The 21563-nt window shown below is 36.3% G+C and overlaps 1 protein-coding gene across 6 annotated transcripts in view; it reads left to right on the top strand.

The window, feature by feature from the left end:
* Window positions 1-20620, top strand: part of utrn (utrophin) — a 175129-nt gene extending 154509 nt beyond the window's left edge. For 3 of the 6 annotated variants that reach the window (XM_077509932.1, XM_077509931.1, XM_077509936.1), the window contains 9 exons: window positions 2122-2160; window positions 2556-2621; window positions 6188-6253; window positions 13199-13360; window positions 13422-13662; window positions 16196-16271; window positions 16380-16463; window positions 18482-18507; window positions 18622-20620. In XM_077509932.1, the coding sequence (XP_077366058.1) occupies window positions 2122-2160; window positions 2556-2621; window positions 6188-6253; window positions 13199-13360; window positions 13422-13662; window positions 16196-16271; window positions 16380-16463; window positions 18482-18507; window positions 18622-18630 (769 nt within the window). In that variant the 3' untranslated portion in view covers window positions 18631-20620. The remainder of the gene's footprint in view (window positions 1-2121; window positions 2161-2555; window positions 2622-6187; window positions 6254-13198; window positions 13361-13421; window positions 13663-16195; window positions 16272-16379; window positions 16464-18481; window positions 18508-18621) is intronic. The other 3 variants (XM_077509933.1, XM_077509934.1, XM_077509935.1) reach the window with 3 other exon arrangements.
* The last annotated feature ends 943 nt before the right edge of the window (window positions 20621-21563 follow it).

The raw sequence follows: 21563 nt of genomic DNA, 5'->3' as shown, positions 1-21563 counted from the left end.
CCCCCCCCCCCCCCCCCCCTTTCCTCTCCTGTGTTTTACTTAATTATGCTTTGGCACAGTATTTGTTGCAGCTGCACCGTAGCTCTCCTTAATGTAGAAGCGGCGCCAAGGCTGATTAACATCCTCGCGCAGCAATGTGTGGGAAAAAAAAATAAACAACCCACAGAGAGCCCTTTAACTTTAAGACCGTGTGATACCGACCCCCCCCCCCACCACCACCACCACACTATCATCACTCTTATCACCCCGCCTATTTTTTTCTTGCTTCACATGGCGTGTTATAAATTATTTTTAAAAATCAGAAAATAATGACACAATAATTTATTATATTATATAATACTTGATTACATTATTTTGAATATATAAAATAAAATTGTTGGCTCATGATGATGGTGATAATAATAAATAACTAATAATAATAATAATAATAATAATAATAATAAAAACATTTCCCAATGGTCATTTTTAATTTAATTAATAATAAACATACATAATAATTATTGTGGCTTTTTTTGGACTTCATCGTCTCACGGTAGCAATTTTTAACTCTTTTACTGCCACACGCTATCAAAGAAAAACTTTGATAGGACAGAGGCTTTGATCATTGACGAAAAAGAGATACAATGCTTCCATCTCCTGGCCATAGTTTAGAGTGTTTTAGATTCCACAACCCATTGACCAGGCAGAGCTGCACTTAGACGTTGCACTGAGAATAAATAAATAAATAAATAAAAATTGTTGACGTTATTTAACGTTTATGGCAATATACGTGGTGATTTTACTGATCGTTATTAAACGTTTTTGGCAGTCAAAGAGTTAAAAAAAAATATATATATATTTTTTTTTTCCCCCATTTTCTGCGTGCCTTTATCCAAAATCTCCTTTGTCTTCAAGCACTCCTACTTGTGCACTAATGTCCACATAATGACTCACTAGCCTGGGACGTTCTCCACCATCCACTTGCGCCTTGCAGATGGATGGAGGCTGAGTCTCCCTCAACCCCCCCCCCCCCCCCCCCACACACACACACACACACACACACACCACCCACCCTCCCTCCTCCTCGTCCTCAGCTCACATTCTGAAGAACGACTCCTGCAGGGTTGCCTCCCCCAAGGCAGAAAGGCATTGTTTAGAAAAATAATAATTTAAAAAAAAACGAGATATATAATACATGTTTAACCTTTCAATTATTATGATTTAACTGGATGTATGAATTTATTTATTTTAGAGTATATTTGATGTATTCTTATAAGGCGTATTAGGGCCATGTATAAATATGTATTTTTATGGATAATATTCCGAGCAAAAAATTTCGCAAATTTGCGACTTTATAAAGTGACACTTTTGACATTTTTGCAAATGTGCCACTTAAGAAAGTCGCAAATTTGCAAGTTTATTTCTCGCTAATTTGTGAGTTTTTTTTCTCAGAATTTTACCCCCTCTAAAAAAATATATATATAAATGTGGCCCTAATATACCGTTGTATATTCTAATAATACATATTATTTTAATTAATTTCTTTTTTTTTTTTTTTTTATTTTGCGTAAATTTGGATTGTTTTGCATACACCCAAGAAATTTTCAAAACTGTCAAGTGTGACAGTTTTTTTCTTTATATAAATTTTCAACATGTAAACAAATTTTTAATTTTTAAGCTTTTATTTAAAATTCGATGTGGAGTTTACCATTGGGAGTTACCATCAAAAACATGATTGTTTCTATAAAAAAATTAAAAAAAGTAACCAAATTCTGTAATTTAAAAAATCAACACAAACAACTATTGATCATTCTGTTGTCTACATTTTATTTTATGCTAATTTTAAAAATGTTTTACTAAGTTACTAAATTACAAATTACACTAAGTGAAAATCCTACAACAACAGTAACTCAATTCAAACAAAAAAGAAAATAAAAATGAACATAGCTGAAGTCAAATGGTTCAAGAATTGACTGGACGACTTCCTTCAATGTTACTTTTTCGGCCAGTTGTCTTCCTTCCGCTGCCCTTTCCCTCACCTGCTGTGTTTTTGTGACCCACACTGAGTGGATTTGACCCGGCCATGTTTTCTGGTACCCCCTCAACCCAACCCAACCCCCTCTTCCTCCCCTCCTCTTACAGTCCCGTCACCCTCATCAGCATGTGTCCGGAGCAGTACGAGTGAGTAGCCACGACCGAGCACCGGAATGCCCTTTTATTTATTTTGAATACTTATTTATTACATAACAAACCACTCGTCGTCCGGCATTTCCCCCCCTCGCCTCCCCGCCTCACCTCAACTAAACCATGCCTGAATTGCATGTTGCCTGCCTGCCTGCCTCATCCACACTGGCTGCGCACGTGACGCCGCCGCGTCTGCTCACTTCCTCTCCTTAAAGCGGCGGCTGTCGAAAGCCCTCCGGTCTCCTCGTCGATCATCCGGTTCCCTCATTCCTCTTTGCAGGATGACGTTGTGGATGTGTGTATGTGTGTGTGCGCGTGCCTGTGAATCCTTTTAATGAGGTTTTGGTGGCCCGCCCAAACTCATTCATCTCCATTACGCCATTCGTCTCCAGGCTGTCCCAGTCACTTCACTTGCCCCATGACGACACCCATTCCAGGATAGAGCAGTACGCCAGCAGGTATCCCAAGCAACATTTGAGCATTATCATATGAGCTCTGATTTTTCATCAAGGGATTCCTATGTAGATAATGTTTACATTATTTATCTGTTTACCTTGTGGAACACCAGCAGTATTCATCTACAAGTAAATAAATTAATTCCTGGTGTTACGATTCCTATGTTGAGTTTGTAGTGTACTCGGACTAGAGATGTAACGATAATGGCAATATCGTGGTACTAAAACTGCCACAATATCGTCGTCGTCATGTTTATGATATTTAAAAGTTACACATCTGTTTAAAAAAAAAAAAAAAAAAAGTCAGGTTGATTTTCATTTGTGCAGTTCTAGCACCCTCTGGTGGCTAGTTTTTTAGTGCAGTTGAATTTTCATTTGGTATGTTTTGGTCCTCCTATGTTTAAAATCACTAATTGTCAGATGAGGGGATTGCAATATGCTTGTGAAGCAAGTCAATATGTGGAGGAAGTCAATGTGTGCTTGCATTAGGTGAGTAAATTCCTCAGTATTAAGTGTTATTAGAGATTGCAGGCTGTTTATATGTATTGCTGTTATGCACAGAAGCACAATATTGTGCTTTGAAAGTGCGATATAAATAAACTTGAGTTTAGTTGAGTTTTTTTTTTTTTTTAGTATGAGCTCATTTTTTTTCAATATTGTTATCTTTTTTAAATATCGCCAACCTCCCCACAACATCGTGATAATTATTGTATCGTGAGCTTAGCAAAGTCATAATTGCAGTAAATATTTGCAGGACTGAGTAGCGAGCCTTGTGGAATGCCACCAGTAACTCAGTTTATGAACCTTCCTGTTATGTCACAGCTCACATTGACTAAAACTTCTTTTTATGGTTCTTCACAAAATTTTTGATTTATTACATTATTTATGAATATAAACTGCATCACACTGACATCTGAGCATTTTTGGTGTACCAAACAAACAAATGATATCATGAGATTTTTAGACCTAAAAACAAAGAGTCAGGATATAATCAATGTGGTTTCCTAAAATGTAAAATAAATCATTATTCAGTAGGGAATGATGGATTTATTTTTTCCCCCTCATTAAAAAGAGCCTTTGCAAAGCCTGTCAAATGAGCGAGGCAAAACATGCTGCACTGATATGAACATCATCATCAGTCTAAATCATTGCCAGGGAGATGTTTTCACAAATGCACCATAGACAGTCACTAAATTTGATCAAATAAACCCTTTTTTTTTTTTTCGCAGTACCGAGTACAGCCAAAGACTGACGCATGATAACATAATTAGTGTCATTTTCACCATTTCAAGTGCATTAGCAGGAGTCTGAAGAGTCTTTGCCTGACATGGATGCTCAGATCACATGACCTCCATCGCTGGCTTTGAGCTAATAATGTAATGCCACCGCTGTGTGCTGCATCAAACCACCGGCCGACTACGCGGCGGGTGGCGGCTTTTGCTTCTTCATCAGCCAGCACGTGTTCATTCCAAGATGGAGCCTCCAAATATATAGTCAAACCTCAGCTTTCCAACGCTTCTGTTCTCGACCAAATTGGTTTTCGACCAGAAAATTCGAGAATTTTATGTCTTAGAACTCGTCCAAAAAAAATCGGCTCTCGACCAAACTGAAAAAAGCCGAGCGTACCTGAACGCGACTCACTCGGGAGCCGAGCTAACTCGAATGCCCAGGATGATTCCTCCGTAGCAAGTTCGTTCGGAGCAGACCTGTTCATTGTTATTTATGCAAATCTGACTTTTTTTTTTTTTTTTTTTTTTTAAGTTTTGAATGATGTATTAGGCCCTAATCATGGGTCCAAAGAAAGCAAGTGCATATTTTTTTTTTTCATCATTTTAGATAGGATATCTTCTATTCAAATAAAACGGTGTCTATTTCTTTTCTATTTATGGTAAACAGTATACAGTGCAGTTTATGGTGTAAAATATTTTAAAAAAATTAAAAATAAAAAAATAAAAATTGGAAAAATATTTTAGACTTGGAACGGATTAAAATTATTTACATTAATTATAATGGGAAAAATTGTTTTGGATTTCGAACAATTCGCTTTTAAAACAGCCTTCTGGAACGGATTACGTTCAAAAACCGAGGTTTGACTGTTTAGTAGTGATTTGAGGGTGTTGATTTACTTAACTGCAGAATGGAAATTTACTAGAACAGCTTGCTACCTATGATCAAATGATAATGTTTTTGCTTCACATTTACTATAAAATGGGACACGAGCTGCCTCTAGAAGAAATTAAGCAACTCTTGGTGTTATGACAATAATATCGGAAATAAAACCGCAACACTGTCGTTCTCCTAATTTTCTGCCAAATGTTACATTTCATCATGAAGAAGCGTTTGTGCCTGTGACGGAGTTTCAGTAATTACACGCTCAGATCGGGAAAAACAGGCTCATTAGTGCCTCGCCTCCGGAGCCGCGTGCTCCTATTAGATTGCGCTAGTAGATATTTGTAAGAAAACAACCCTCGCATGCCAAAAGTTGGAAATACTGAATCATAAAAAGCTGAAGGATTGTGATCCTCTACCATTGGTGGAAAACACTCTCACACTTTGTACTTTAAGAACCTTTAAGTCAATTCAGATTTGTTTTTAATTCTTTGACTGCCAAAAACGTTTAATAACGTATTCTAAAATACTAATGAATGCCGCCAAAAACGTTAATTTACGTTTATTACGTGTTTTTTTTTCTCAATGGGCAGCACAATGTCTTGTGCAGCGCTTCCTTGCCACTAAACACAAAATATTAGTGTCAAAGTCACTGTTGTGCAAAAAAATTTATCTTTTCACAAAAAGCTTGTTTTTCTCTTAATATTTTTGTATTTTCGCTTATGTCACTCAAATGACCTAATTTCAAATGGTGATTACTAAAGAACGGAATAAGTTATAAACATAGTTTTTTTTTCTCATGAAAGAATGGAATCCAATCTTTCATATGTTTATGTCTTGATACCACAAAATATTCTGTTTGCTTTGAAAGGTGAGTGAAAATGCTCCAAATTGGCTGGTACCGTTGGGTTTTTTTGGATAACGTTTGGCAGTCAAAGAGCTAAAGATATTATTCATTTTTTTTAAGGCGTTTGCTAAAAATGTGCAAAGACAGAACTATGTAGTACTTAATTGTGGAGATAATTTACTGGTGTGGCGACTTTAGAGTGCCTCATTGTTGGCTGTTCGTGCACGCACATGACGGTGACAAAGGCAGAAGTGTCGAGCTTTTTTTCTCCCTTTATTGTCCAACTTGACAGCAACCATGTTGATCAGTGTTTGAACTAACGTGGCTTCATTAGAGCGCCTTGTCGTCACAGTGTCAAAAAGCCCCGTTACCACCCAATGAGATATATTCCAGCCACAGCTTTTCACCATGATTTTACCTTTCTCAATAAATGTTTATTTTTTTATTTTATTTTTTTATTTATTTTTTACGCCGTCCGTCATCTGTGGCGGTTGAAAAAAAATACAGAAAAATCTACTTCAGTAGTACCACGTGTTTCTGGTTCCATTATTTCTTCTGATGAATGTGTGACATTTCCCAGCGCAAATGTTGAGTGATGATGTTTGTCCCTCAGGTTGGCTCAGATGGAGAGGTCCAACGGATCGTTGCCCACAGACAGCAGCTCGGCCACGGGAAGCATGTAAGTCCCCTTTTTTGATGAATATTAATGATCTCACATCTAAGATCTATTAACACATTCATTGCCAGACCAGCAAAAAAATGCATAATTTGATGTCTTTTTCCGTCAATGGCAGTGAATGAGTTAAAATTGGCTGATTTTTGCACTTTTTTTTTTTCTGGGACAGATTAATGTCTTTTCAATTAATTTAAATGGGGAAAAAAGATTTGATTAATTGAAGTTGCGATCGTAGCCACAGAACAAATTCAACTTGTAAGTCAAGGTAGCACTGTAGCTAAAAAGCCATCAAAGTGTTTCTCCAGGAATTGTCGGAGACTCGGCGACGGCTGGGAGAGATTGGGGTGCCGAGCAAGTGATTGGTTTCAGCGTCGCTGATAACGGCGCTTTATCTTGATCAGACGTAGCGAGAGAGAGCCGGAGAGAGATGTAAAACTGTGCTGAAAAGTGCTGAACTCCATTTTGTGTGCGGATGCGTGTGCACGTCAGCCACCCGAGTGTGCGTGAAGTCTTTTCACCAAACTGGAGGAAATTAAACACGCTTGAACCCGGGGACACGAGCGAGCGTGCAAGTGATTACAATGATTAACACCGCTCGGTGTTAGCGGAAAAGTCAGCGGCGATGCCGTCTGAGTCATTCGGCTGCCGTTACACTTTGTGAATGTTCTCCGCTAGCCGTTTTCGAATTAAGACATGATACCCGATTTGAGTGTCAATCAAGACAGCATATCTTGATAATGGAACGATTTACTTACAGTTCATGTATTGGATGTCATTAAATGTAATGTTACTATAGTAGAAGTTGTCATAGATTTTTTTGTAGCATTTTTGTCGGATAACAGTTTTTTTAGAATTTGTGGGTCTGGGGTATTTTAGTTTTTAGCTAATTAAACTTCTCATGTTTCAGTTTTAAATTTTAGGTTTTATGATTGTTAAACTTTGATTAGTTTTTAGTAATTTTGTTATTCTGACTTTGTTACGTCATTTTTTAAAATATATTTTTATTTTTGAAGTAAATGTATCTTCTAGCATTCTAATGAATTATATTTCCTTTTTTTTTTTTTTTTTTTTTAGTCATTTTTGTTTGTTATAATTTATTCTATTTCATTTGACTGCAGATTTTCGCGATTCCGTGATTTTTATGAGTTGGTGATTTTTTTTAATGGTGTTTCATTTGATACATTTTAGGATTTAGGAGTATTTGATTTTATTGTTTATAGTTTATTTCATTTGTAGTGAGTTTTATTTCTTCGAATCATTTTTACATGAAAGTTTTTAGCTTTTGAATATATTTTATGGATGGATTTTTAGTCATTTTATTTCAAGTAAGTTTTATTTTGTTGAATCTTGTTTTTTTTTTATATTTTTGGTGATTTTTACTTTATTTTAATGCTTTTTAATAAGTTTTTTATTTGCAAACATTTCATTTTTTATATTTTCTATTTTATTTAATTTTTTACAATCATTATCCATTTTGGTCGTTTTGAAAGTTCATTTTAACTTTTGTATTTATCTTATTTTAATTGTTTATTTTACTTTATTTTTATTGCAATTATATTTTTCAATTCTTCTATTCCAAAATTTCGATTTGATTTGACTTTTTTTTTTTTTAATAGTTTAAAATAGGTTTTATTTCATTCATATTTTTTTTTTTTAAATATGATTGAGTAAGTTTTATTTTATTTTGTTTAATTTTGTTTTTTATGTTTTTGGTCATTTTTTAGTTTATTTTAATGCTTTTTACTAAGTTTTTTTATTTGCAAACATTTAGTTTTTGATATTTTGTATTTTATTTCATTTTTCACAACCATCCATTTTGGTCTTTTTTTTTTTAAGTTCATTTTAACGTTTGTATATTTGTCTTATTTTAATTATTTATTTTACTTCTTTTTTGTTGTTGTTGCAATTATCTTTATCTTTTATTCCAAAATTTCCATTTCACTTGACTCTTTTTTTCTTTTCTTTTTTTAATAGATAAAAATAGGTTGTATTTTATTCATATTTAAAAAAAATATGATTCAAAGAACAGAAAATGCCTCTTGTGCAAATGGTTCAAAGAATTGCACTCGTATCGAAATAATTAAAAAATGTTGAAGCAGCAGAAGAGTTTGCACAGCGTGAATTATGTCATCCAAGCCCTTCGAGGAGCAAAGTAGAACATCATCTTCATCTTCGTCATCATCGCCTTCCACGTTGCATCGCTTCCATGCTGTGGCGAGCGCACCCTGATACCGCTTCACCTTCACGTGACCTTGGACGCTTTGATCAGCGCGAGCGCTAAAGTCCCCCGACAGCTGAAAACCGAAATAATAGAGTGGAAAAACAAAAGCGTTTCTGAGGAAGATGGATTAAAATGTGTGACAAACACATTATGCCCACTCCCACTCGCTCCTTTTTGTGTTTTTGTCGTCTTCATACAAACCTGACGCCCATACGCGAATGCGCGGGAAGGAGGTGAGGAAGATGATGATGACGAAGGCTGAACAAAAACACCCACTTGGACTGCAATTTTAGCTTTGTATCCATCCGTTATACGGGGCCCGATTTAGTCATTGGGCCATTTTTTTAGTGCTGCCCTCAATGAATGAAAAGTAGTGAACAAAACAGCATCGAACATCATACTTTATGTATCGCATCTGGAAAGTACAACTAATTAACGACTTGAACAAAAGCATTTAATTCGCCCTCCTTCCCTGATTTTGCCGGCTTCTTGCGAGTGGTTTTATGTGAGGATAATTGGCTTTTGTGTGTGTGAGTGCGTGTTTGTGTGTGCACGTCACCACACTTTATTTTGTCGCTTAACGATGTTTCTGTTAATTGTTCATTTAAAAAGTTCGAGTGCAAAGTTGCTCTGTCGAAGAATTGGATTTTGACCTTTGGTGTGTGTGTTTAAAGTCCCTGTAAAGTGGAAATAAATGTCGTCTAATAAGGCTTCAAAATCGTTAAAAAAACAAAACAAAAACAAAAAAACAGTTCTCTGATGCTTTTCCACGGCGTGACAACGAGGCGCTCTAAAGGAGTGCAAAATCCCTCTCCACTGTCCACGCTCTGACTGTCACATTGTACATTTTATTTTTCCACGTTACTCTTCCTCCTTCTCTGTGTAACATGCATGCACTCATGGTAGACAACGAGGCACTCTAAAGTAGTGCAAAACCCCTGTCCACACTCTGACTGTCACATTGTAAATGTTTTTTTTCCCACGTTACTCTTCCTCCTCCTCTCTGTAACATGCATGCACTCATGGTAGACAACAAGGCGCTCTAAAGTAGTGCAAAACCCCTGTCCACACTCATTGTCCATTTTTTTCCACGTTACTCTTCCTCCTCCTCTTTGTAACATGCATGCACTCATGGTAGACAACGAGGCGCTCTAAAGTAGTGCAAAACCCCTGTCCACGCTCTGACTGTCACATTGTACATTTTATTTTTCCACGTTACTCTTCCTCCTCCTCTGTGTAACATGCATGCACTCATGGTAGACAACGAGGCGCTCTAAAGTAGTGCAAAACCCCTGTCCACACTCTGACTGTCACATTGTAAATGTTTTTTTCCCACGTTACTCTTCCTCCTCCTCTCTGTAACATGCATGCACTCATGGTAGACAATGAGGCGCTCTAAAGTAGTGCAAAACCCCTGTCCACACTCATTGTCCATTTTTTTCCACGTTACTCTTCCTCCTCCTCTTTGTAACATGCATGCACTCATGGTAGACAACGAGGCGCTCTAAAGCAGCCAAGGCAGACCTTTTCCATATGCAGACAGCCAAGTCATTTTTTTTTTTAATTCGCCCTCCTGGCTTTTACGTCTTATGTGTGACTTGCACACACTCACAGCCAACAATGAGGCACTCTAACGGCAGACTATCCCAAATTAATATTTATTTTTGGAAAGTCGGCATATGTAGCTAACTAAATGTAAAAAAAAAAAGTCCTCAAGTTCTTATAGTGGAGTATGTGCGACTCATGCTGAATGAACTCCACCTCCAAAGTCCGTCACTATTGATTGTTATCCCCCCCAGCAAAATCACAATAATCGGGTTAACATGAATGAACACAGTGCGCGCCTTAATTTCATGCTCGTTGGGTTGTTGGCTTGTGGCTCGCTCGCATCCCGCTGATCCGATCCGGCCTGGCTGCCAGCCACGCACGCTAATAATGTGTACGCGTTTGTGCGCGTGGCGCAGATGTCCATAAGGGAATCCTTAATTAGGAAGTCGGCTGTTTTTGTTGCCATCCAAGTCACCGAGGGCCGCGACTCCCCGCCGCTCTGTTTTTTTGTCGAGATGGAAGATGTGTAGATTATTTCAGCACTTGTTCAATACACGTCGAATTGCTTGACAGTTGTTGTCTTCTATTATGACATGTAATTCTCTTTTAAATGAGTATTCAGTGTTTGTAGCCTGAAGGACTGAAAGTGTCCCACTTCATACTCGTGAATGGATCTGACAGCACAAACACAGCGACAATTGATTGCAAGGCTACTTTTGAAATCGTAACCTTCAGACACACTATTGGATTATTTTGTTGAATTTTTCTTTTTACGGTAGAGCTCAAGATATTTTCTTTTTTTTCTCCGGTTTTCGTGTTTCCTCCCTCTTCACGTCTCATTATTCCTTTCTCAGCTGCTTTCTTTGTCGTCATTTAAACCCGCCTTCACACCTAGAATACCGCATAAAAGTCCCCGCAGCTCACCCACCCCCACAACTCCTTTCACCCATTGCATTGTGGGGAAAGTAAGATGAAAGACATCTACACCATATTAGAGTTCAACCTTCACGCCGTCATGCCGTGCTATATTTTTTTATTTTTATTTTGTAAAGGTTTTTGGGTCGGTTGGGTGCGTATCTCATGCAATAAACAGGTTCACTGTATTAGCGTTCTTAATGTCTGACAGTTGTGTGGATAAAATGGAACAGTCAAAGAAACAAAATGGGGCTGACCGTCTTCAGTGATGGGTGAAAGTTTGAAAAATATTAAATACACGAGCATTTTATAAAATAATGTTACCCTTTTCACCCATTTAACGTTAAAAAAACACTTTTAAAAATATTCCTCGGTAAATGTTCTCCCGTTCTCACTGAGGTGAAAAGTGCTTGCTTTAAACTATTTATCACTCCGAGTTGTTTACTGTAAATTTGAAAAGTGCTTGTTGTTTATTTATCACTCCAAGTTGAGCTTTACTGTAAAATGACATAAAGCAAAAAAAGAAAATTAAACGTTGTGTATTTAAACACCAAAATGTTCAACCAAGCCGTTTCATTTTGTCCAACAAAGGTCTGCTAGCCAAAATTAGCATAGATGCTACGCTAGCTACTTTAACACACAAAGAGCAGCAACACATGCAAACAGAGCATACAAGACTATTCTCAGGCACATATATTCTCTCTGCTCTGTAGGTAATGTATATAAAACAGCAAAACACGCTACTGCATGACACTGAATGATGAACCGCATTTGGTTGTTAGCTAACTTAGCTTTGTGTTAGCACCATTCCTGTAAATGAAGTGGAAGTTTGTTGTTGCTTTTACTTTGGAAAGGGATGAAAAGATTGCCACAAATCTCCTCCCTTAAAAGAAACGGTGCTTTAAATTGCTCCCTTAATGCAAAGAGCGGTTTGCGATTAAAAAACAAAAACAAAAGCTTATTGTTCTTTTTATGTTGTTACATCCCCGTGGAGTCTGAGCAGATGCATCAGCCAGCAAAAGAGAAGGCAATATCGCCTCACCCCAAAAGTGAACGGATGCATAGTTTAACTGCTCTTGAGCTTGGATGCTTTGTACACGTCGGGATTATTTTTTTTGTGTGATGTGCATTTAAAACCTGATGTATTTTAATGGTTTGATTGTCAATCTGTGGAGGAAAAAAACCAAAAAAACTTGGCAACACTCCAGTGAGATCAGATATAGCGTGTACACAGATGGCCCAAAAGCACATATACACAAAAAAAGTGCATGTATTTCTTTCCAGCTCCATCTTAATCCTCACATCTGCCCTGTTGCACCTGCTCTAAATCCCCTTCATTCCACTTTATCAACGAGATAACTGCGCCGCTGTGTATGCAGCGTTTGCCGAGCTTAAAGCAAAAGCGGTGCCAAAATAGCTTCATGTAACATGGTGAAGGTGCGATTTGTTTTATTAATCCATTTGTTGGGTTATACGCTTGGATGGAATTTCCTCACGCTCAAAAAAGTCAGTTTATGTTACCGAATTCTAAATTTGCAATATTAGAAAGTTAGTAAAGATTTAAAAAACAAAAACGTTGTAATGTTTTTCTTCCACAAGGTAGCATCCCTTTTTTTATTTTTTTTATTTTTATTTTATTTTTTATTTTTTATTTTGTCAATCATGTGAAATTATGTACGCTCATTATCATGACTACAGTATGAAGCGGCCATTTTAGGATTTTAGTTTTTGGCATAGTAGTAATTTTATTCAACCATAGTTGACGACATTTACCGTTTATGGCGGCATACATCGTGATTTTAGTAATCGTGATTAAACGTTTTTGGCAGTCATAGAGTTAATATATTCACTTTGGAGTCATTTTGGATTAATTTAATTCATGTGATTAATTAATTAAACATTCACTTTAGATTAACTTAATTCAATTGTGCGTTACAAATTGAAGTGATTTTTTTTAAAGATTGCTGAATTTGTAATCGTAATTGGTTCAACAATTCTCTTTTTAGAGTGCACGTGGTAGCCCCCTGTGGAATATTTTGAAAATTTAGTTAAGCATTAGTAGAGCCCCAAAAGATTTCAATAACGTGATGCCGAAAAGAAATAGTATCCATTTTGTTTTGAAGCGGCCATTTTAGGGTCAATTTCCAGTGTTCATTCAACAACAAAGTTTTGTTCGAATTACTGCAAACTGAACACACAAAATTGTCAATATTAGTATCGGTTTTGGCGATTGTTGCGATGAATTTCCGTGCGGTTTTGCCCAGGGACGACGAACACACGCTGATCCTTCAATACTGCCAGACGCTGGGAGGCGAAGGCTCGCCCCGCAGTCAGCCTCAAAGCCCCGTGCAGATCCTCCAGGCCGTGGAGCGGGAGGAGCGAGGCGAGCTGGAGCGGGTCATCAGTCGCCTGGAGGAAGAGCAAAGGTAACGATCGCCACGTCAGCCCGCGCTTTTAGAGGCTCCGCCCACAGCCTGTGAATTCCAGGAGCCTCCAGAAGGAGTACGAGCAGCTGAAGGAGCAGCGGCGGCGAGGGGCCCCCGCCGGAAGCCCCTGGGAGTCGGGGGGCCCGTCGTCGGCCGCTCACCCCGACGAGGCCGACCTCTTGGCCGAGGCCAAGCTGCTGCGGCAGCACAAGGGCCGCCTGGAAGCCCGCATGCACATCCTGGAGGACCACAACAAGCAGCTGGAGTCGCAGCTTCATCGCCTCAGGACGCTTCTGCACCAGGTCAGCACGCGCAACTCTCGACATGAGCCTCCGTTTATCGGTTCCAGGCCCATTTGTCCGCGAATGGTCAAATATTGAGACTCTATAGATAAGAAAAGTGTTATTTTTAAGAGCATATTTTTATTTCCCTCCAAGAAAAGGCACAAAAATATGGGAACAAATTCACATTTTTTTCAATGGAAAATAAGCCATAATTTTACAAGAATACAAAAATAGAGTAAATATAAACGGGGGGTTCTGTTTATCACGGGAGCCACGTATCAGACCTTCCTGCAATAGGTAAAAATCTGACATATTGGAAAACCATTTTGAAAAACTTTTTTATGTATTAAAGAAGTCATACGTCAGTTTTCAGAGAATGAAGTCAAAATTGTACGAGAATTACGAAAATAATCATTTATGAAATATGAAAATATCAAACATTTTTTCAATAGAAAAATTGTCATCCTACTAGAAGAAAGTTCAAATTTTACAATACCCGTAGTCATATCACGAACCCCATTTATTACTCTTTTTTTTTTTTTTTTTTTTTTAATTTTTTTTTTTTTCCAGGAAAAGTTGAAGTTTTATTAGCGAAGTGTTGTCATCAGGAACAAGAAGTCACATTTTTTTCCGATTATAGATTTTTATTATTTTTTAAGAAAAGTTGTAATTTTATGAGAATTGTAAATTTACAAAAATAAAACCTGTTTTTCAGGCACATTTTTTTTTGTGAAGTTGTATTTCTTCAATAGAAAAATCACAATCGTGCTACAATAAAGTCAGCATTTTCTGAGTAGTCGTAACTTTAAGAAAATATCAAAGACATACTGTATTTTATTATGGAAAAATCATATTGCAATGACAAGAAAGTCGGAATTTCACAAAAATTGTCGTAATACAGTAAACCCGATGACTGCCTTTTGTAAGAAATGTGACATTTTTCAAGAATTTACAATTTTATGAGAATAAAGTAATCATAATCTTACATAAATTGTCATAATTTTAATTTTATAAAGTCCGATTTTTACGAGAATAGTTTTGTTTTTGTAATTTTACCCCTCCCATGCGATTGACACCGTCAGAGGTGTACTAATTGAACAATATGTTTCTTTACTTGAGGGCTTATTCGTATGTCCCCTGATTTCCAATGAGGAAAATTAATTTAAATACAGTATCCTAACAATTTCAAGGCTGAACAGCCTCCTGGAACAGAGTGAGTGTCAATCAAAAGTGACCGTTGCTAATGTGAGACCAGCCTGCAGTTGTTGGACTTTTCCAGCACGTTAGCGCCGCCGGCAACGGCAGATGAAAAAGAAAGACGAGAGGATATTGGCAACATTGATTTGGCTTTGAGTGCTAAAGGGAGTCTGGGATGGTGCTCTCAAATGTCACCGGCTATAAATTGCGCCATCTGGAAAACTGTCCACAGTCGTTCCGAAGACACACTTGCAGTGCCAGACATAAAAAGTGAATATTACCATTGCTTCCGTACTGTACGTGTTCAAATGGTGCCATTTTTTTTTTATTCGAAGGACGGCTTCGCGCAGGAAACAAAAATCCGAGGTACGAGTCTTTCACGAGTGGATCCACTAAAAGCTGGAAATCTGCCATTTTGGTATGGAGAAGCCAATGTGGGGTCATTTGGACCATGTGACCACCTTGGTCTGACTGCTCACAAATTTAAACTGCAGTGTGATGTGACTTGTAAAACAAAACAAAACAAAACAAAAAAAAGTGTTTCGCTAAGCGTGAATGCCACTCCCAGTGCAAGTTTACTGTCAAACTGAACATAAAACAAAAACAAAAACACTTTGTGTGTTTAAAACAAACTACTGACTCATGGAAGGCCCTGCTAGCTTAATGCTAACGCTAACTAGCTTAATGCTAACGCAAATGGTTTAGCGACATGCTGACAACTGTGACAGTATTCTGTCATATAGTGTTTATCCTCTATGTAAAAAAACAAATTTTATTGCCACAGCAGGGTTATTATAGTTAAGGAAAACTAGCAAAATAACTCAAACTAAAATTGAAAAAAGCGTTTTTTTTATGTATTTAATTCGCTATTGCTGTACATCTATACAGAAGAATGAAGATCAGTCACTTGAGGTTTGTGACCGTTTTCTTTTAACTTTAACTATATTAAAACATGAATAAGAATAATAAAATAATACAAACTAAACTAAAATGATGTATTTTTGAAATTTAAAAACGATTAAAAATGAACAAACCTGCTCTAAAAAGGAATTAAAACTGAATTAAAAAACAAGTCAAAACAAAATAAAAAATGATGATAACCTTGTGCCACACTGACAAAAGCCACTTTTCCATGCACCCTAATATTTGTTGCCGTGTTTGTCATTAGTAGAACCACCAAAAAAAAGTTTCAAAATCACCCATACACAAAAACAATGTGCGTCTGCCATTTAAGGATCAATTTATCCCTTTTTAGTGGTCCTTCAAAAGTGAACTTGGGCTAGCGATTTCTGTTTGATTGCCTCTCAAGAGTTAAATTTGTCTTCATTTTGTGTTGTTGTTTTCCCCCTTGCAGCCAGCGGCGGACTTGAGGGTAAATGGACTTTCTTCTCCCGCCGCGCAAGACGGAGAACCACTTAGAGAGAACTCAGGTGAAACACTCGGCAGCGACGCCTTTAAGAGCACCGAAGGCGCCGCTTTTCTTCTCTCCGGTTGAAATGGAACCTTAACTCATTGCATGCGTGCGTGCGTGTGTTCAGATGAGCTGCTGGACCCTCACAACAGCAGCTCTGATCTGGCTGATGTCATGGAGCAGATTAACAACTCCTTCCCTGCATGCAGTCGTAAGTGTCCCCCAAAATCTTCCTCCTCCTCCTCCTCTTCCTCCACTTATTGTGTGGCGGCGTCGATCAATCATCCTCGGCAAGACTGCTGGTCAGCACCTGTCGTCCGCGTTGAACACATTCACTGCCAGCCCAGCAAAAATGCATTATTTGACGTCTTTTTCCGTCAATGGCAGTCAATGACTTAAGATGAGATGTAACCAAAATTGATGGATTTTTAAGCAACATTTGCCTTAAAAAAAAAAAAAAATGAAAAAAGGAGGCTGCAATATAATCACAAAATATATTGGCACATTGTGTTTAACACATTCACTGCCAGCCCAGCAAAAATGCATTATTTGACGTCTTTTTCCGTCAATGGCAGTCAATGAGTTAACAGTTCACACGGGAGATTCACATGGAAGAGACAAATGACTCGACGGGCTTGTCCAAAGTTGTCAAGTGGAGGTCACGTTTTCGCTTTTAAGCCGCAGAAAAATTGCATTTGTTACACTTTTTGAAAAAAACAAAACAAATCTTGCACGCCATATATTAAAACTAAAACTAATACTAAAACTAATAAAAAAATCCCCTAAACCGAAGTATTTTCGACACAATAAAAATATCTCGCACTCCATATATTAAAATTAATACTAATAAAAAGGCAACTAAAACAAAGCATTTTCGACAAAATAAAAATATCTCCCAATCCATATACCGATATTAAACCTAATAAAAAGGCAACTGAAACGAAGCATTTTGGAGAAAATAAAAAATATCTTGCAATACAGATATTAAAACTAAAACTAACAACTAAAATGAAGCATTTCCAACAAAAAAAATTAATATCTTGCACTCAATATATTAAAACTAATGCTATAACTAATAAAAAGGCAACTAAAACGAAGCATTTTCGACAAAATAAAAAATAACAGACCAGCTCAAAAAATAATCAAAACAGACTAAAATGAAGCATTTTCAACCAAATAAAAATATCTTGTACTCAATATGTTAAAACTGAAACTAATACTAAAACTAATAAAAGGCAACTAGAGCATTCTCACAAAATAAAACATATCTTGCACCCCATATATTAAAACTAATACTAAAACTAATAAAAAAAAAAAAAATAGACGGAATAAAAAATAATAGACCAGCTCAAAAAATAATTAAAACTGACTGAAATGTGAGGCATTTTTAACAAAATAAAAATATCTTGCACTCAATATGTTAAAACTGAAACTAATACTATACTAATAAAAGGCAACTAAAACGGGGCATTTTCCCAAAATAAAAAATATCCTGCACGTCATATATTAAAATTACAAAACAAAAAACAAAAACAAAAAACAAAAAAGCCAATAAACGAAGCATTTTAGACAAAATTAAAAAAAACAAAAATAAATAACAGACCAGCTGAAAAAAAATAATTAAAACTGACTAAACCGAAGCATTTTTGACAAAATAAAAATATCTTGCACTCAAAATATTAAAATTGAAACTAATACTAAAACTAAAAAAATAAATAAAAGGCAACTAAAACGGAGCATTTGACAAAATAAAAAATATCTTGCACTTCATATATTAAAATTATTTTTAAGGCAACTAAAATGAAGCATTTTCAACACAACCCAAAAAAAAAAAAACAGACCAGTTTAAAAAAAATTACTAAATATAAACAACAAAAGAAAAAACACTTATTTCGAGTGACATTTTGGTCACGCCTAATGCATCACATATTTTGAGATCATTTGAGTTCTGAGCTTGTAAGTTAAGGTTCAAGCGTAAAAAAAAAAAGTTGCACTGTATCAGCGTGTGATACGTCTTCAATGAAATGAAACTGTCGGAAAAGCCGCTGCAACTTTTATGATCAGCCTCTAAACTCTCTTAATGGATGATTGCAAACACTAAAACCATATTGCTCGCATAAAAAACGGAATTAATATGAAGTCTTGAGTTACAGCCACTAAAATTTTTGACTGATTTTTTCTTTCTATAAATGCTGTCGGATGTGATTGTTTGTGTTTTGTGTCCCACAGCCTCGAGCCTCTCGTCCAGACCACAGGTAAGATTCAATACATGGGCCTGACAAACAAATTCAATCCAAAAAAAAAAAAAAAAAAATCCCTTTATTATTATAAAATATGTGAAAATGATGTCATTGGTGTTTGTTTTCCAGGTGATGTGACCAATGACCCCAAAGAAGCCCCCCCCCCCCCCCCACGTTCCCACAACTCAACCACTTCATCCAACCTTGTCGTCCTCGTCTACTATGCAAAGTGTCACTAACTGGACATCATATCCGCTTTTAGTCCTCAATATGGAACCCCCAATATTTGGATTATTTCCCTCCCCAACTGCCCCCCCACACTTTTTTTTTTTTTTTTTTTTTTTTAAATTTTGTTCTCCAGAAGTGCGTGAGTTGAAGAAACAATGTTACTTTTCCTTTGTCATTCCACCGCTTCCATTTTTCTTGAACTGACTTATGGGAGCGTACACAAAGTGTGGGGACCTTCAAAATTATTATTATTATTTTTTTATTTTTTATTTTTGCAGTTATCTTTAAAGTTCAAAGGAGTATTAGGGCCACACTAAAACAGGAAAAAAAGAGAACTATATGACCAGAATTAAGTTCAAATATTACAAAATTAACATTAACATATTTGGGAGATCAAAAATTTAATTTTATGAAACGAAGTTTAAAAAAAATAGTGTGAAATAATTTTAATATTACCAAAAAAAAATTAGATTATAACAAGAAAGTCATTGTAATTACAAAAAGTCAAAAATTTCTGTTATGAGGAAAAATGAATTTTAGTGAAACAAACTCGTAATAGTAAAAAATTCCAAATTAATTGGATTAATTTAAAAAAAAATCTGAATAAAGTCTACAGTGCTACAAAAAAAGAAAAATTTGACGATTTTTTTTTTTTTTAATGGTAACACTAAATTTTCAAATCAAATTTCAAACACATTCATGTAATATTGTGAGATGTTTATATAGCTTTTTTTTTTTTAAATCAAGAAATACATAAAGATTACGATTTTTTTTTTTTTTGCCCATAATGTTCAAACTTGATTACCTTAATTACCACTATTTCCTGACAACGTTCCTAAAAAAAAAAAATTCTAAAAAATTCTTGCAACATTTTGACTGCTAAATTACGGTATTTTTCTTGCAGTATAACTACTTTTTCTGGTGACTTTTTTTTTTTTTTTGTCCAAAAATAGCAATTACAGCAGTGCCTTGAGGTATGAGTTTAATTTATTCCGTGACCACTCTCATAACTCAACACACTCTTCTCTAATCGTCTGTCCCCATTGAAATGAATGGAAATGAGGTTAATTCGTTCCAGACTCCGCCCCAAAAAAACAACCAAAACTTTGTAGGGTTTTTGTTGTTGTTGTTGTTTTTTTAAATATATCAAGAAAATAGCACTCTATAACATGAACTTTGTGCAATTATATATTCATAATATAATTAAACAGTTTGTGTATTAATCTTTTCTTCTTCCTTGGGGGTAACAAAAATATTTGAGAACCACTTTTCTGGTGGTATTCTCACTAATATAAATGATAATATACATTTAAAAAAATATATATATATTTTTTTCTTTTTTCAGTGTGTCCCTAAAACTCTAGCATCAATACACTGAGACTTTTGTTTTTGTTGTTGTTGTTTTTTTTGGTGGGGGGGAGGTTGGGGGTCTTTTTGTGTTAGAAATGATCAATCAAGAGGAAAGCCATGATTGCCTTGCTACCTCAGCCTCATTTGGACACACTTTTTGTTTCAACTCACTGTATCCACTTACACTGCATTGAGGAGATATCAAGTTTTTTGTTTGTTTGTCCGGAGACGTTCGAGTCACTGTTACAATTTGGTCCTGCTGAACGAAGCGTGCGAGTTCTTCCTTTTGTTTTGTCATGCTAATAATAATGCTATGGTGTATCATGTACAACTTGTGAGACTTAACAACACTACTATAATCTCCCTCGCCTTTGCAGACTGTAGATTCATATGGGTGATTATTTTACTGAACGCGTTACAATGGCAGAAATGTGGTACCCCCCCGCAACCCGGCCCCCACCCCATTTCTTGGTATGTAAAATAGATGGACCACATTATGTGTAAAATGGCAACGTTGTTTTATGATTTCCAAATAAAAATTTTATAACAACCTGCCTGTGCTTTTTGAAGTGGCAAGAATCTTTTATTTATGTTTTCCCATGTTCACATTTCCTTGGAATTTTTTTTTTAACAATGTCCAAACTGTTTCCCGACTTGTGTAAAAAAAATAAACCCAATTTTAGACGAGGAACTTCTCGTTCCCGTTCAATGGAGACGGCAACATTGCCTCCGCGTGGACGGAGGAATAGTCATAAAAAAAGGCACACAACACAAAATAACCAAAAAAAGACGTGAAAATCCCAAATTTATTTCTGTGAATAATTTTGAGACACATCTCTCCCCATACTAAAAGATTCCCTGTAAACAGTTATTTAAACTTCAAACATATGGAACAAAAACGAAAAACAACCGCTTTTTGTATACATAATTGTGATTTCTTACTGGTCATGAACGCACCAAGAGGGCTCTTTGCACAGCTCGACTACTTCCTGAACTGAATACCACGTTTTTGTTTCCTGTCTTTCCTGATTGGACAAACTGATTAATCCAGGTGTGTCTGGCCAATGTTGTTGTAGTTACTGAGATCAGGCACACCTGGATTAATCAGCTTGTCCACTCATGAAAGACAGGAAATGTAGTGGATTTGTGGATTGTTTGCTTTTCTTTGGTTTCTCTGTGATACATTAGTTTTGTTGTTACAAAACATTGTGTCTAAAATTGAAAAACACGTGTGTTCATGTGTTTATTGAAAAACATGCGTTGTACCCCGCCCGGCAACCAGAGTGACTGACTGACGAGAGGGAACCTGGCCTGTTTGATGGAGAACTTGCCCAGCTTCATAAACCAGCTGCTCATTTCAAGATGACGACTTTGAGGGCTTTCTGGATGAGGATTGATCAAAAGTAAGGTGAGTACATCGTTAAATACTTCAAGTACAACCAAATTCAGTTTAGCTCTGTTTTCTTTTTCTTTTCTTTTTTTAAACATTCGGT

Source organism: Festucalex cinctus, chromosome 21, assembly GCF_051991245.1.
Source record: "Festucalex cinctus isolate MCC-2025b chromosome 21, RoL_Fcin_1.0, whole genome shotgun sequence".
NCBI lineage: Eukaryota > Metazoa > Chordata > Actinopteri > Syngnathiformes > Syngnathidae > Festucalex > Festucalex cinctus.
This window is presented reverse-complemented; position numbering and strand designations above follow the sequence as displayed.